Below are 16,777 nucleotides of genomic sequence, written 5' to 3' on the forward strand. Positions count from 1 at the left end.
AGAGATTACAACATCCTCTAAATCATTTGATCAATATTAAGCTTCTGTCTCCATAGGGGTCTCCTCCGAGTTATTCTCGGTAGCCAAGGCAAGTAAATCTCTACGCCAAGAAATGACTTAAAGAAAGTGATGGAGTTATTGGCCAATCCGAAGAGAAAGGCGAAGCCTCTACTTGATGACCCTACCCTTTTCCATTGGTTCCATTAGGGCGGGGGAAGGCCCAATGAACCCTACCCTTTTCCATTGGTTCCATTGGGGCGGGGGAAGGGCCGATGGCCTAACAAATCGTACCTGCGACTCCCCTAGTTTGATTCTTTAATTTTATTCAATTCAGTTGTGAGTTTCCTACAGCTTGGTCGATCTGATTTTTCACTCATTTTCTGTTATTCGGTAGAGATAGGTATGGACTAACGAGCTTCTTGAATCGCTAAGGCTCGGCTCATTAAGCTCGTGATCATTAAAACTCAAATCGTTAAGCTCATTATTTTAATGAGCTGAAATCATTGTTTCACTCGGCGCGGTATGTTCTTGCGAGCGCTCGCGAGCAGCTCGTTAAGGATCGTTAAAAAATAAACATGCGCATGTAGTCAAGCATACATATCTACGTCGTCAGTATTTAGATTAACACGGTAAGATAGATATGAACATGCAGCTAAGCGAGGAGGAAGATTCGGCACGGCTACTTCATTTGATCGTTGACTGCATTTGTTTTCTTGCGTTCAACGAGCATGCCTGGTCATGAAGATTTTCAAGTCGTTTCTCTTTCGTACATGATAAATGATGTGCTCGTCGATGACAGCAATCAACCTAACGCACACCCACCGTTTCCAACTATACATGGTCAAAATAAATTCAATTTACCAAGAAACTGCCCCAGTATGCAACTTCGTAAATTGATAAACTTTTGCTACCTGAGTTTTTTTTGACTTGGTAACTCAAACGTTATTCATACTATATGCAACATACCTAAGTCCTGCTATGCAAAATGGATCCAAGTCAAAAAAAAAAAACTCACGTACCAAGTGTGTAAAATTTACGTAAGTTGCATACTGGAGATTGCAAGTGGTACTGTTTAGTTATTATCAAATTAGCCTTTGAATATAATATGAGAGCCTAATTTGTTACTTTCATACAGTAGTACAGTACGAATTTGTGACCCAAAAAACATTCACGAATTGGCATGACAGCGTCACCAATGTACAAAAAAAAAAAATACTGAACTGAACCCCAGAGCAGGTGAAGAGACAATAACTGGGATATCGCTTCCCAAAATACTAAGTAAACTTGCTCATAGGATCGCCGTAGTTAAACTATTGTCCACGATATGCAACAGAGCATACACTAGTGGGGACAGGCACTTGGTGTGTTTCCATGTTACAGGAGAAGAATGAAAACTACCGATATGGAAGTTTGCTGTACTGCAAGCATGAGTCCATAACCTGTATACGAAACCATGTTTATAAATCCACAGCCTGTTTACCTAGCTAGAGAGCTTGGAATGCTCTTACCAAGGAGCACCATACTATTTTGACCGTAGACCCGGAATGTTGCTCAGTCCCATCTTTTTAAGGATAAGCTTAGTCAGTGCAGGAGGGTTGTTGAGCCCCAAACTTCTACTGAACTCATTGGCCAGTGATACAAGCTGGTACTTATCACGGCCGATTTGCTTATTTGAATTATAGTACCCAAGCCATGCTTGATAAGCAGATTCCTTATCTTTCACCTCCACATGTGCAAGAGCCTTCTCAACCTATAAAAGAATAAGCAATGTCAAATATACCACCATACCACCATGCTATAACATTCCATGTATGATACAAGCTGATCCATCACCTGAAAACAGTTTCTACTTGGTGGATTCATCCTATTATGTGCCTAAGACATTTCAATGGCTTTCAAAAAGTACATACACTTTGCTACTTCCAGAAATTCATAGGTAATGTGATGGAAGATTAAACAGACACAAACTTGCGAAAGCATCAAGAGATGAAAATAATCAACAGGAAAACCATCAGAACCAGAAGGTTCCTAAATTGCTTTTTCAAAAGGTGTACTTTTCTATCATTGATTGACAAATGAAAAAACAAAATGTCCATTGACCATTGCAACTCCATGTCGAGACACTAACTATAAGATGCGCACTGGTGAAAGAGTTTATGTACCTTTCGTTTAGTGTCCAGGTCAATTAGTGGTAACGTAGCCTCTGTAATAGGCAAATCTTTGATACTTCTTAAGAAGTATTCTTCCCATGGCGCCAACAGTAAGACTCCGCTCCCCTCATTACCTTTGCGGCCAGTCCTACCAAGACGGTGGATATATTGCTCTCTGTCACTAGGAACTCCCAACTGCAATGACCAGGATATGGTATCAGTTCATTCTAATTTATAACTCAGAAGATGTGTAAGTACAAAAAGATAAGCATGTTTGTATTTAATTACAGCTGAGTATTTATACTTGAATGCAGAAAGATCTTTCTAAGTGGTTCTTTTTAAACTGAAAACTGTAGGCGAGGCCCTGACAGTAACTTTTAAATAAAAGAGCAAAATATTACAAGAGGGGGAAGGGGGTGTACAAAGGTCTAGACAGTTCTGAGTGGTTATAAAGAGGAAACAGAAGAAAAATCTGTACAATAATAAATAAATTAAGCAAATAGACAACTACAGTGCAAGATGTTGGTTACCTGCACAACAAGTGTGACATTGGGATAATCAACACCCCGGGCAGATACATCAGAGCTAACAAGAATAAGACCCTTTGATTCCTTAAATTCTTTTGATATCCTGGTTCTGTAACTTTGTGGCTTTCTGGAATGTATCTCACGTACATTCAACTTCAGTTCAGACAGAAGTTCAGCAACAAGACTCGTTACCTTTGCTGTTGTACAAAACACAATCACCTGCATTTATTGTCTTGTTATAAATCTGTGAATAATACGGAGCAGTGACAATAGAAGACACTGCAAAGTCGATAATGCAATTACCTTGTAGTCAACATTTTCTGACATGTGATCCGTTAGAAGACCATATAGGATAGAGAATTGTTTGTCCAGTGGTGCAACTAAATGCATTTGTTTCACCTGAATATGGTAATAATGAGCATCATGTTGGATTAAAAGCAACGTAGAAGCAATTAACATGCATATAGTCTTAAATATACCTGCGAGTGTGTTTCCTCGCTTCCTTCTTGAACAGTGTTGACAAATTCAAGATCTCTTTTCATGGCAACATGACATACTTGACGAACCTAGAATAAGTATTTAGTACATGTTCAGTGGTTGATCAAATAAACTGATGATGACTCGAGCAAGTTTAATGATTTTACCTCATCTGGAACTGTAGCAGAAAATAGAAGTGTTTGACGCTGTTTGGGGAGTGCAGCTACTATTCTCTCTATATCAGTTCGGAACCCCATATCTAACAAGCGGTCAGCTTCATCAAGAATAAGGATTTTTACGCCCATCAATCTAGTAGCAAAACCTGGTGTGTTCTCCATATGATCCTTAAGCCTTCCTGGCGTAGCTACCAGAATCTGCATATAACCAATACTTTCAGATCACAACATTTGACCATAGAAATAGCAAGGATTATTCAGCAAGTCATTTCCAATCACCTGGCAAGGGTTTGTATGCATGCGTTTCTGCTCAAGAGCCATCCTAGTGCCACCAATTACAAGTTGTACTCCAATTGATGGATGGAACTTGAGAAGTTTGTTTGCTTCTGCAGCAGCCTGATCAGCAAGCTCACGTGTAGGGCACACAACAACAACACTAATGGGAGGTCTTTTTTTATCATGGTCATTAGGGGGCAATTTGGAGATAACTTCAACAGCCGGAAGCTGAACATAAAACAATGGTGAGTTACAATTTAAAATTTATCAAAGCCCAAAAGTAAACAAAAGAAAAATCACTACTCAAGCAGAGTATTCACCAAGAATGCTACAGTTTTTCCAGTTCCTGTCCTTGCTTTGGCCAGGACATCCTTCCCTGCAGAGAAAGGCTTGTTAGATTGTCAGCCATGACTACAAAGATGCAATTCAAGTTATCATATTTCCACACTTATGTACAGTATCTGATTTTAATGCCAAAACGCACAGTTTATATTAAATATCATCCAGACCTCCGGATAACACCCTCAAATAAACTCAAGTTTTCATATTGTGTTTCTTGTGCCATAAGCATAGGCGGATGCAGCGTCCCTGTCGCCCGGCGCTCGCCCGGGCTTCAGCCGCGCTCGTCTCCTGCATGAGGCTGATTTTAGCGAGAAAATCCTTGACGACCAGGGCAAAATCTGTCGGCGCATGGGCCTTGACCACCCACAGCTTGGGCAGTTGGTATTGGGCCGTCTCACAAAGCAAACAGAAGCAGAAAAAGAGACGGCAGGAAAGAGGTGATGGGCAGAAAAACTGTTGATTAAAACTAGTCGCCCACGTTCTGGTTTCCTTTCCTTCTCTTTTTGTTTTTTGCTCGCTTTTGCTGCCGCGTTCTGCTGGTTTACTCAGAAAAAAGGTCCCGCTCTCAAAAAAGAAAAGGTTGGGTTATCTCTGTACACTGAGACTTGAGAAAAAAAAATCTTCATAAAGTTCATGAATACTGTAAGCGGGTTCTAAAAAGTTGTTTGCAAGATTCTTAAAATGGCCGTACGGTTCAAAAAAAAAAACTTTCGGAGGTTTAAAAATTGTTCAGGAGATTTTATAAAAATTCATATACGGAGTAGTTTAAAATATTTCTTTGCGAGGTATAAAAATTTGTTCACGAGGTTCAAAAAGTATTCGTACAGTTAAAAAAAATCTGGAGATTTCAAAAAAAATCGCGAGTTCTAAAATTATTCACAGTTCAAAATTGTTCCGATAAAAAAATGTTCATAAAAATGTGTTGTGAATTTGTGAGTATTCAAATATGTTGTGAACTTGTGAACAGTGGAACGCGTGATGTATTATATTCGTGTTTTTGCATTCATACTATTTAAAAAACACTATTTGCTTTATGTCATGCTTACTCTTGCCATAGATTTTTTTATTTGGTTTACAGCACGCCCAGGCTTCGACAAATTCTTGGGTCCGCCTCTGGCCATAATACTATAGGATGATAAGTACATATTGCAAAATTTGTCTATCACACTATCTCCAGAATTATCCCGTCAAAACAGCTTTATTTGCAGCGCAAACACACCAAATCCATCTTCAGTCTCCAAGTTCAGTGAGCTTATCTACTTATTTCAGTTATATGTAGATTTCAGAAGTCTCAGAACTAATTGTTGAAATTTAGGAATCTATATGTTGTTAAAACTTAAAACCAATCGAAAGTTTACAACTCAAAAATTCAAGAATCTATACACGGTTCATGCTTGTTTAAGACAATCAAGAGCATACAACTATTGAGAAACTATGGAAGTATATCAGCACTATAATGCCATGGCTCAGAACTAATTGTAGAAATTTAGGAATCTATATGTTGTTAAAACTTAAAACCAATCGAAAGTTTACAACTCAAAAATTCAAGAATCTATACACGGTTCATGCTTGTTTAAGACAATCAAGAGCATACAACTATTGAGAAACTATGGAAGTATATCAGCACTATAATGCCATGGCCAAGCCCACTGATGTGTTTCATATTAACTGTTTGGTTTTTGCAAACAGTGTAATTCACTCATGGATGCTTAAACCTACGAAAGGTGTTTTTGGAACACGGAAATTTGACTAGAAACAGAGCAAATCCCCAAAAATTTCACATTACAAACAGAATTTAATGCCCTGGTCCTCCTGCTAGTTATCGAAGTTAACCCATTGAATCTCCAACATATGGGAAGACACCATTAAGCAATTTACAATTATATATTTATGTCCGCCACCTTAGCTTTTCAAGCCCATCAAAGCAAAGAATTATGCGACATGGGTGAGTGGTGCACATATGCATAGCAAGAAAATGGAAGAGGGAATTAAGCTAATTGGGCAAGTAATCAGTGGCCTTCACAGATCAGGGACTCAGTAAAAAACAAGGTTAAGCAAGGAACAGTGGAAGAGATTTCTAGAAAATGGAGGTGCAAGGAGCATATATTTGAAAGTGAGAAGATAAACGAATATAAAGAGAGCGGTAACAGATATTGCCCGTCCCTTTTGTATAGCTCACGAGTCATAACAACTTTGTGGGGAAAATATGCATAGCATGAAGTAAAATCATAACTGTTTCAACATATACAAGCAGCACTGTGTTAACCTTTAAGTATAATAGGAAGAGTGGCCTCCTGGACCGCAGTCATTCGTTCATACCCAGCAGCTTTAACACCTTTTAGTGTCAAGGGAGAGAGAGCGCATTCATCAAACCTGTGATGTAAAAGGAGGGAAGATCCAACAGGATAGTGCATTAGAGATTAATAGGTTTTGCTAGGAGCGCTATCAGCAGATATATGCTCTTAATACTTTTCATGTCAACTACTATTTGGAAATAATGCAGATGGTCAGTTATAGATAATAGGGACGTAATAAGCCAATAAAATCTGACCATGATCATAGCACATGCCAGACTATAGTTTCCAGAAAATATATCATTTATATCAACAAGGGTATCACAATGTACATCATTTTTGCATTTTCAATACAAAAGCCAACAAATGCAGCTAGATAAAATCAATCCTGATTGAATAGTGACATATACTCAGATAGTTGTCGGTCACAGGTTCTAGTAGAGCGTGACTCTGAACTCTGAAGAAACAAGATATATTTTCTTAGCTGCCCTTAAGGTCCAAGACTTTATCAGCATTGAGGATAGGACAATACTGAAGTTTCTAGTACCACATCCATATCCAAAGGACCACACACTGTGACGAAAACACACCAAACAACAGGCAAATACCAAATACTTGTTTGCACTTCAAGGAAGGGAGGTTTTTTGGCCATGTTGGAGGCAGCTCTAGAAGTTCAAAGTTCTTATTAACTGCGTATGGTAACCAAGTATATTGATAATTGGCATGAATGTGATGCTATTTATTAAACTAACATTCAGCCAAAGATCAAAAAAGTAAATAAAAATACCGGCTAAAAGATAGCAAGCAGTTGCACAGCACACTTCACAGCTGGCCGAATATTTATATCCTATGCACCAATATATGATCACAAAGTAAACTAGTTGTCATATAGAACAAAATACAATGCACAACAAATATAGAAACATTCCATAACAATGGCAGGATCTATTTATTCTTGAATTAGAGAAAACTTGAGTAAGAGTTACCTTGTCTGACTCAAATACGAATCACCACCTCCATTATCTCTTGTGCCCACTACACTCTCCTGTTCAGCTGATTCAGAAGAGATGGACTTCTTAGTTGCAGTGTTCACCAAATCCTCCTCGCCGCCATCATCACCGGAGAGATCGTCCTCAAAGCCTGATGGCCCATCATCCTCATCAGCTTCCCCTGACTCACTATCACTCTCTAACGAACCAAAATTAAATGCTTTCCCACCCCTTGACTGCCGGTCACCAAAATCCACATCCCCGCCTTTACCTCCTCTACGTGAGCCCAAATTCCCCCTTTTCTCTCCTCTCTTACCAGAAGCTCCGAACTCAATGGCATCATCGCTGTCATCCTCGTCATCATCAGAATCAATTTCCCTGCCTCCCCTGCCTGACGAACCTGACATCCTTCCACCACGGCCCCGACTGCCCCTGCGAGACCCAAAACCAACTTCTTCGGCACTGTCATCTTCGCTGTCATCTAAATCACTTCCCCTGCCTCCTCTGCGTGACAAACCTGACTCCCGTCCACCACGACCTCGCCTTCCCCTGGGAGACCGAAAACCAAGTTCTTCGCCACTGTCATCCTCATCGTCATCCAAATCACTTCCCCTGCCTCCTCTGTGTGACAAACCTGACTCCCTTCCACCACGGCCTCGCCTTCCCCTGGCAGATCCAAACCCAGCTTCTTCTTCATCCAAGTCGCCGTACCTCCCTCCCCTGTGCGACATACCTGACGCCCTCCCACCCCGGCCACGCTGTCCCCTAGGAGACCGAAACCCAGCATCATCACCAAAATCACCTCCCCTCCCTCCTCTCTGCGAAAACCCCGAAGACATCCCGCCGCGCCCTCGCCTTCCCCTCGCAGAACCAAACCCAGCATCATCATCATCATCACTGAGATCAGAGCTCGCCACCCTCCCCCTTCGCTCGAAACCAGGCCTGTCACCGCCAAACCGACCACCGCGACTGTCGCTACCGAACCGACCACCACGCCTATCGCCGCCGAACCGGCCACCACCACGAGTATCCGCGCCGCCGAACCGGCCGCCGCGCCTGTCGCCGCCGAAGTCACCACGGCCTCGCCTCTCGCCGCTGAACTCGCCGCCGCGCCTCTCGCCGCCGAAGTCACCACCATCAAACCTCGATCTCGTAGGCGGGCCCCCCGAATCCCTTCCCCTGCGGCCTCCCCTGGGGGCAGCGGGTCTGCGGGGGCCCTCGCCCTCGTCGCCGCTGCTGACGCCGAGGTGGAAGGAGTCGGTCTTGAGGTCGCTGACCCAGTCGCTGAGGTCGGCCTCGTCCTCGATAAGGCTCTTCGAGGCGGCGCCCCCGGCGCGCGAGGAGAGGAATCGCGCGCCGATGGGAACGGCGGCGCCATTTCGCGGCGGGATCGAGTGAAGGTGGCAGAGAGGGTGGGCGGCGGAGGACGGGGAGGCGGCCGCCGCGCGGCGGAGGAAGCCAAGCAGGTGGTGGCGGCCTCGCATGGCTGAGCTTAGGGTTTAAGGAAGACGGCGGCGGCCCTGGGAAAGGAATTGGGGGGTTTAGGTTCAGGTTCGGAGGAGGGCATACTCATCACTGGATCACTGAGCGACTTTGTTTTTGGTGAGCTCTGCTAGCCGTCCGATTTTTCAGATATGAGAGGTTCGATTCAAATGAAATCTCCACTCACCTTTTTTTTCGAAACACAATACAGGTGCTCACAAATACGTACATATTTTTTTAAACATAATCATAATATATTAGACAAGTAAGCCGTCTCATTAAAAACCTTTTAGTCCGCTTAGATACAGTGGTAAGGAAAATAGTACATAAGAAACTTGATGTCTGCATCACATAACAGTTACATCATTAGCCAACACACTAAAAATGAAATAGGGGTCATCTAGCCAGACAATTGGCTCTGCCCCTCTGAATGTCTAGCTAAAGCATGTACTGCCATATTGGCTTCTCTAGGACAGTGAGAAAACACCACCTCAGTAAAACTATGACAAAGCATCGAGCACTCCTCATAAATAGTTGCCGCTGGACCAAACGACCGCCTTGATTCATCACTTCAAGAACGTCCATGCAATCGGAGTTCACCTCAATCCTGTTGCAGCCTACCTGACCAGCAAGGATCAGTCCATCCCGAAGCGCTCTAGCTTCAGGAGAAGATGGATTAGAAATAAAGGGGATGCATCAACAACTAGCCACTAGAAATCCCCCTCTATCATCATGAAGGATTGCCCCGGTACTTCCAGAACGAGCATCAGCACTAAACCCTGCATCCACATTCAATTTCACAAAATTTTCCTTTGGTTTCACCCACCCATGTCTATCGATTCATGTCTTCTTCTTCTTTGCCCTACAGAAATTCAGAGTGAGCGAATATAAATCGACTGAGCAGTTCGAGCAGGAGATTGGATAGCTTCACCATGAGTAGCTTTCCTCCGTTCCCACCAGATATACCAGACGGTGACCGCAATAAGATCATTTCGATCCTCCTCAGGGAGCATCGGAGCCACTGCCAATTTGTCACGGAGCAAAGATTCCAGCACCGCACCACCATTTGACTCAACAGAGCACACATGCGATATCAGGTCACCCCGCCCGAGTTTGCTCCAAATCTCCAAAATCCTCGGGCAGCAAAAGAAAGCATGCCATATGCTTTCTCAGTCGGTTTGACAAAGCGAACAATGAGAGCTCGGAATCATATGCCTGTTAGCTAGCACACCAAGGAATAGCTCCCAGCAGCAATCTTCATAGATGTATCTTCACTTTTGCAGGAACGTTCAAAGACCAAGTTGTTTTCCACACAGGCAGATTCGATGATGTACCATACCTTGAAGTTCTCCTTAATTTGTTACCGTGTTGATGATCCCGCTCCGCATGATAACATGAGCGCACCGAAAAGATCCCCGTCTTGGTGAAGTGCCATGAAACGAAGTCCTCCATTAGCCCACTTGCTAGAGGTAAATTAAGAATTCGCTGAGGCCAAAAAAATCAGATAAAATGTCCTTATCCCATGTCTTGGTATCGGGATCAATAAGGTCAGAAACTTTAGACAACACAATGTTGCCCCTCCTAGTGGTGATCATGCGGTTTGGGCTTCCAGACACCCACGGATCAGTCCAAATATTTATTTTGATCCATCACCAACTCGCCACATGTGACCTCTTTTGAAAGTTTTGATACTCGCTCAAATGCTTTGCCATGTATAGGAACTCCCTTCCTTCAACTGACAATGCAATATGTCCCCGGATGGATAATATTTTGCTCTCAGTAGTGTAGCAGATCAATCTCCAAACCTGCTTTGCCAGCATAGAACAGTGAAGATCTCGGAAGCCCATACCTCCCTATTTTTTCGGCACACAATTACCCCTATGAACGCATGCACATCCTATCCGTATGAGCACCTCCAAGACTGGTCATGAACTTGATCCGGTGGGTCTTGAGATTCCCGAAGTCACCACAAGCATCTCGTTGTCGACGAAAATGTCACCTCCCACTGAAAATATTCCGCCTTTATGAAACGCCAAAGTGTGAAACCTAGGGTTTAAACACTGGTGGGCTAAGGTGCGACTGCCCTCCTAACCACCCAACCATCGTCAATTTGACTTTCGATAACCTATCATGGTAATTTGGTATCATTGGTAAAAAAAAATTAGCGTTAATAATCCATTGTAGATTTAGGATCACATGAGTATCCTGAGTTTTCTGAAAAAGATAAATCAAACGAAAACACAAAGTAAATGTCTCACAGGGCTTCTTTATTTTGTTGCGCCGAAATGAAAAATGAAGGTGGTGTGCTTAACATTTTCCAGGTTTGAGGTTTTCTCCAGATTTTGTGGGACACGTATTATGTTCGAAACCGGAACGGATATGATGCAATTTCACAGGAAATCAGACGTATACATTTCCTAGAAGAAAAACTTTTTCATAGACGTCGCAGATCACCATACTTTCAGGATATCAAGTAACACAAAAAAAATAGAGCAACAAAACTTCGCTACCATCGACCTCTGTCAGGTATATTTATCCTACGGTTTTCAATGGTGAATTTGCACCACGATGCATGTGATGTTATCAGAGCTGTGCCGAGAGTAGGCCAATTCCGTCAGCTTCAAGGCCGCTGCCTCGGTCCCTTCTGTTGCTCTCATAAGTGAAATAATATCCTTGTAGGTAAAAAGACGTAAAACATTGATTAGACCAAATGAGATGCGTAAATGATACCGAAGACCATGTTCACTGTATCTAAATCTGTACGCATGCTATGCGGTGTGTGTGTTAAACTAGATATACCTCATTTCGCACAACATCCCAAAGACCATCTGTAGCGAGAACCAGGAATTCAAAATCACTGTTGACCTCTACTTCCTGCATTTTATTTACAGTAGAACATTACTAAAGACTGAGCAAGTGACGCTTAACATGCTTTTCCAACAGAAGACATTCAGTGAAGTTGTGTTAACAGTAGATCATTACTAACGATTCCTGCATTCAAAAGTTCGAGAATCTAAATAAACTTCAGAACACACCACTTCCAGTGAAGTTGTGTTAACTGCTTGAGGCCTTTTGTCCTTTCTTCAGCATTAAGCATTCTTAAAATAAACTCTATCGTATGAAGAATATCATTGTCACTTTACTGTTAACAGATATATGCAGAATATCATGACAGTGTTGGTCAAGTAATCTGCATACTCTACATTTTGACATGCCTCTCCAGAAAAAAAAACTACAATGAGAGCAGAATCCTGAAGGCTTGCCAGCAGCCTAATATGATAGTTACACCCAAAAATGTATTTTCAACCTGTGTCTCGCTACCTAATCAGAACAATATCATCCATTACTATTAGAACAGGGCTTAACCACCCATCTTTGTTTCATCTGACGCCTCTTTTACTTACTACTTAAAATTTCGGGAGACAAATCCACTCTCTGACACAAAATTAATGTAGCCCTTGCTACCTCCCAAACTCCCAAAAAATAAGAAGATTCCACAAAAGAGCGCCGACTCAAAGTAACAATCACAATACCATATCTCCCATCACTGAACCAAGCACCTATGGTAGACTGGCGGAGCTACATATTGTTTACGTGGTCAAGCGATATCACAAAAGTTTGGTAAGCACTATAGATGCCAGCTTGTACATCCATCTTGACCCTATAAGTACTGACTAATGACCACACTAGTCTCGTATGTCTTTCATTTTGGGCTTTTGACATCACTTGCAGCTGATCCTAGCTTCGCTGCTGGATAGACAGGAGTCGTGCCCTTCCAGTTGCAGGGGCAATATTGATACCCAAATGAAGTTGTCATTTCAGGACTGGAGTTCAGGTTGTAACAAGAACCTGCTACCATCAGTCAACAAATCTACAGGACAATTACAAAACTTTAACTGCTTGACTGAGCTACAATGGTCCAGATCACAGGCAAGGGTCCCAATATTTTCTCAACACTATCAATCAGTAAATGGAAGTATTTCATTAGATGGACTGAATTCGCAGCTTGTGAAGGACTGCAAGACATCCATTTCTATTCAAGTTGATGGTTCTTAAAATAGGTAGTCGTCATTTCAATTTCAGGTTAATGGTCTGTAAAGTGGGTATTCATTATTCCTCATGTGAATGGAAATAGATAATACAAAATTGAAAAAAAAAAACAGCACGAGAAAACCAGTTCCTTCCTCAATAAACAATGAAGTACTGAGCTAATTAAAGTTTAAGGAAATGTAAATTAATGCAAAACTAAACATATATTAGATACCTGAAAATCAGGTTCTGCTATCACATATTTCTTCAATGCACGATTGCCAAATGCACGGGACATTGCCAGAATTCCATCAACCCTCCAAGTATAACCTACAAAAGAGCTCGCATGAAAACAGAAGAACAAACACCAGCTATACAGTTGCTTCTAAAGAACCTTCAACTACTAGGAAAAATAGGAGAAACATGTGGTGCTAGACATGTACATAATTACTCCCTCCGTTTATTAATATAAGATGTTTTAGCCTTTTATAGATTCATCCATTTTGGTATGTATCTAGTCTACTTTTAGTGTGTTGATTCACTCATTATAGTGTGTATCTAGTTCACTTTGAAATGTTTAAAACATCTTATATTTGTGCACAGAGGGAGTATTGTCTCATTTGCCAATCTTTGAACTTCGGTTTTGAATAAATAAAAATTCAGGGCCCTGTTGACGCCCCAATAAAATTAGTTGCCTTGAGGTAATAACCTTGATTTCTCTCTAGATTCCACATCCAATTAACATGAAGCTGGCTAATATCAAAAGAGTATTGTAAGGATTAAGAAGTCTTACCATCATAACTAACGCTACCTCCAGCATTCTCAATTCTCGTTTGCTCATCTTTTCTGTTAGGTTTATGGTCATCTGAGAGTGATATAGCTACAAAACATAGGAATAAACATGTCCTTGTTATATCCTTCACGGGTAAAGAAGAAACCAAATAATAATTAGTGTTCACAGTTTGTAAAATATAGCAACATAACAAAGTAACACATGGTGAACACTTAATAAATTTTAGTAGGCCAGACTTGTCATTCCATACCAACAATATAACTAAACAAATCACTCCTTTGATATTTGGGACTCAGAAGGTGCGTGCCAAATCTCTAGAAAATAAAACTGAAGCAACTTTAAACCTACTACATTAACTACAGCACAGGGATATGCTATCCAGTGATTGACTGGGAGTTTCAGGTTACTAAACATTAGTAGCTATTAGTCATACTGGATAACAGAGAGAAGGGTGTTGTCTACCAAAACAACACGATAAGAAAAATATTACCTTCCCCACCTTTTAAAGCAATAGCACATGGTCATTTAAGCAAGTTTAAATCTAGTACTAACCACAGTACAAGGATATGCTAGCCACTGGATGAAAAAGAGTTTCAGGGTATATTAAGCATTGGTAGCTGTTCGCGGTATTGAATATTAGAAAGATGGATGTTCACTACGAAAGCAAAAAAGATAAGAAAAATATTACCTTTGCCGCCTTTTAAAGCAATAGCACGTGAATCGCCAACGTTTGCTACATACAATTGGTCACCGATCAATACAGCAGCCAAAGCTGTCGAACCATCCTGTCTATAAGGAATGGATACCGCCTCTAAGAAATCAGCATCAGTTTTCAGGAAGGTCGTCTCTGCAAAAGTAATTAACAGAGAAAAGAAGATAAGTATCATGCGGCACTGGAAAGGGCCTTGCTGTGCAAAAAGGTACAGCCAAACATAAGGAAAAAACCACATTACTCAGAGCAAGCTTTGGGTTTTCGAGGAACTGAGGGTGCTTCATTACGTTGTCAAGCAGGTTTTCCTTTAGATAGTCAGCAGCAAGTGGTCCTGCATGGCCTGGTGTACCAAATCTTTATAAACATCAACATGGTAGACAAGGAATCACAGAATAAGGAAGGAAAATCTGAAGACAATACCATCAAACACACCAAACAGGCTAACTGCCTGTCCATCGACGTTTGCAAACTTCATGTCATAGCGATCCTCCATAGTAGGTCTCCTCCCCTTAAAACTTGAGTATCCACAGCTGAGCTTACCATCCTCACTGCCAACAAATTGTTTGTATTACATCAATCCAAATAGCATTGTCAACCTAGGATCGCGAGCATGTGAAGTAAAAGGAATTGCGCATACAAGCTACCTAGAGGTTAATAGCCAGAGGGTAGATTTTAACCACAATGTAAGTACTTGTAAGGAAGTCACTCTATTAAATGTTTCAGAAGCTACTAATGGATCAATGGATTGTATCTTATTTTCGACCACAAACTTCGGAATAAGTGGTATTTGGACATTTTCTGGCATTGAATCCAACAGGTATCTACCTGCCCTTTACAGAAAAAAAAAGATTTGATGTTTGTTAGTGAAGCAGCTGGCAGTACCACAAGTCCAGATTGAACGCCCACCGGTAAAGCATCTAGATATGGCCATCAACCATGGCTTTCCATGGACACGGCAGTGGCGCACATTGCATTAACCCGTCACCAGGAGAGTGAGATGGTCATTAGACCTTAAATTACCTCTCGCAGCCGCCGCTAATCAAGCCGGGCAGCACCGCTTGCCTCGTCGCCAAGCCGCGCCGCGGCTGCAGCTGCGGAAGAGCCGGCGTGGGCGAATAGGAGGGTTCAGGCGTCGTCCTGCCCCCGGAGCCTGGGGCCACGGCCCGGAAGCCGCGCCACCCGGGCGACGCGCCCCGGCCCTGCACGGAGGCGCTCACCCGCCGCCGGCCCGCCGCTGCAATGCCGACCAGGCCACGTAGGCTAGCGGCAGCGGCGCGTGTCATCCCTAGCGGCAGCAGGTTTCGAGCTTCCGGAAGGGGGCGAATGGGTCTTGGGTTCTGGATGAGGGAAAAGAGCCGCGGCGCGTCTGCAAGGGTCGTGTTGGGCTTGGACGCTTTGATCCTGCCAGAACATTGTGAACACACATTTGCCCAAATGAACACTGGCGCGTCCTAGCCGTTGATCGGCCCATCGGGAGGGGGAAATCATCGTGGATCTGGTTTGTCCTATATTGGCACCAAAAATATATGCTATCGCAATAAATCGTGGCAACATTTTTTAGAAGATGTTACAGACAATGCAAAAAAAAAAATGGTGTGTGGTATTTCAAAATAGTAATACAACATAAGGCTAGTTGTGCAATAATTTTTGCAACTTTTTTTACCAAGGAGTTTCTAACCATGCAAAGTTTGCAACACTTCAAAAAAGTAATGCAACAAATTTTCTCTCTGAAGATGTTTTAAAACCGTGCAAAAAAATCGCACCATTTGAAAAGTAGTAATGTGGCAAAACAAACATGTGTTTGTAGCATATTAAACACATGTATGCAACATTGTCCGTGAAAGAAAAAAAAACTTGTAGCACACGCCCATGGTTCTTGCAACATCTTGTGTGTGTGCGTTCACAACAAAAACCACACGAGTTTGCAGCAATTCGGGGTCAACGTATGCATCACCGAAAAATAGCGAAAACTTAACCATGTGTTGGAGCACCCACCTCGTTGTCGACAATTCCGACTCGTCGGGATTGCATCAAAGTTAGATTTACTGACCTTGGTTCCATTCACCTTGGAACCCCATCTTCTCGAAATACACACCCACATAAACCTCCATTTTGAGGTAATCCATGGATGTGATCATCCACCTTGGTGGAGGAGGAAGCGAGGCATAGGGTGAAGGCGGTGGAGCGGGACTCGCATGGGACGAGGAGGAGGACATGGTGGTGGAGGAGGAAGGGAGAAAGATGAAACATGTGTGTAGGAAAGCAAGGATGAAAGGACACCGACAAGCAGAAGGCAATCAGTTCATTCACTCGATCGTTCGTTTATTTCAAAGTGTTTTTCATAAACAATTGTACCACTGATCTCAAACACAATCATCAAGTAGAGGCAACAACGAGAACCCTCGAGAGATTCGGAAAGTGTTTTCTCGTATGTGGATGAAAGTCATTCGTGTGAAACAAACTTATGTAAAGCATGTGCAACTAGTATGTGAAATATGTGCACGAGAGATCTCCCTCTACCACAAAACAA

The 16,777-nt window shown here is 42.3% G+C and overlaps 2 protein-coding genes across 2 annotated transcripts; both read right to left on the reverse strand.

Moving 5' to 3' along the window:
- Window positions 1-1,150: 1,150 nt before the first annotated feature.
- LOC124683593 (DEAD-box ATP-dependent RNA helicase 31) lies at window positions 1,151-8,715 on the reverse strand. The gene is made up of 10 exons (XM_047218082.1): window positions 7,229-8,715; window positions 6,215-6,321; window positions 3,927-3,982; window positions 3,610-3,834; window positions 3,322-3,528; window positions 3,157-3,243; window positions 2,981-3,076; window positions 2,681-2,896; window positions 2,163-2,345; window positions 1,151-1,750 (listed from the first exon to the last, which is right to left on the reverse strand). Exons 1-10 carry the CDS (start codon window positions 8,713-8,715, stop codon window positions 1,523-1,525), a joined length of 2,892 nt encoding a protein of 963 aa, XP_047074038.1. The 3' UTR covers window positions 1,151-1,522.
- Window positions 8,716-11,101: 2,386 nt separating this feature from the next.
- LOC124683594 (probable protein phosphatase 2C 56) lies at window positions 11,102-15,530 on the reverse strand. Its single transcript, XM_047218083.1, has 8 exons — window positions 15,268-15,530; window positions 14,668-14,795; window positions 14,489-14,587; window positions 14,224-14,382; window positions 13,536-13,622; window positions 12,978-13,072; window positions 11,513-11,587; window positions 11,102-11,385 (listed from the first exon to the last, which is right to left on the reverse strand). The coding sequence occupies exons 1-8, from the start codon at window positions 15,528-15,530 to the stop codon at window positions 11,260-11,262; spliced, it is 1,032 nt and encodes a 343-aa protein (XP_047074039.1). The 3' UTR covers window positions 11,102-11,259.
- Between the last annotated feature and the right edge of the window lie 1,247 nt (window positions 15,531-16,777).

The sequence above is a fragment of the Lolium rigidum genome, chromosome 1 (assembly GCF_022539505.1).
Source record: "Lolium rigidum isolate FL_2022 chromosome 1, APGP_CSIRO_Lrig_0.1, whole genome shotgun sequence".
NCBI lineage: Eukaryota > Viridiplantae > Streptophyta > Magnoliopsida > Poales > Poaceae > Lolium > Lolium rigidum.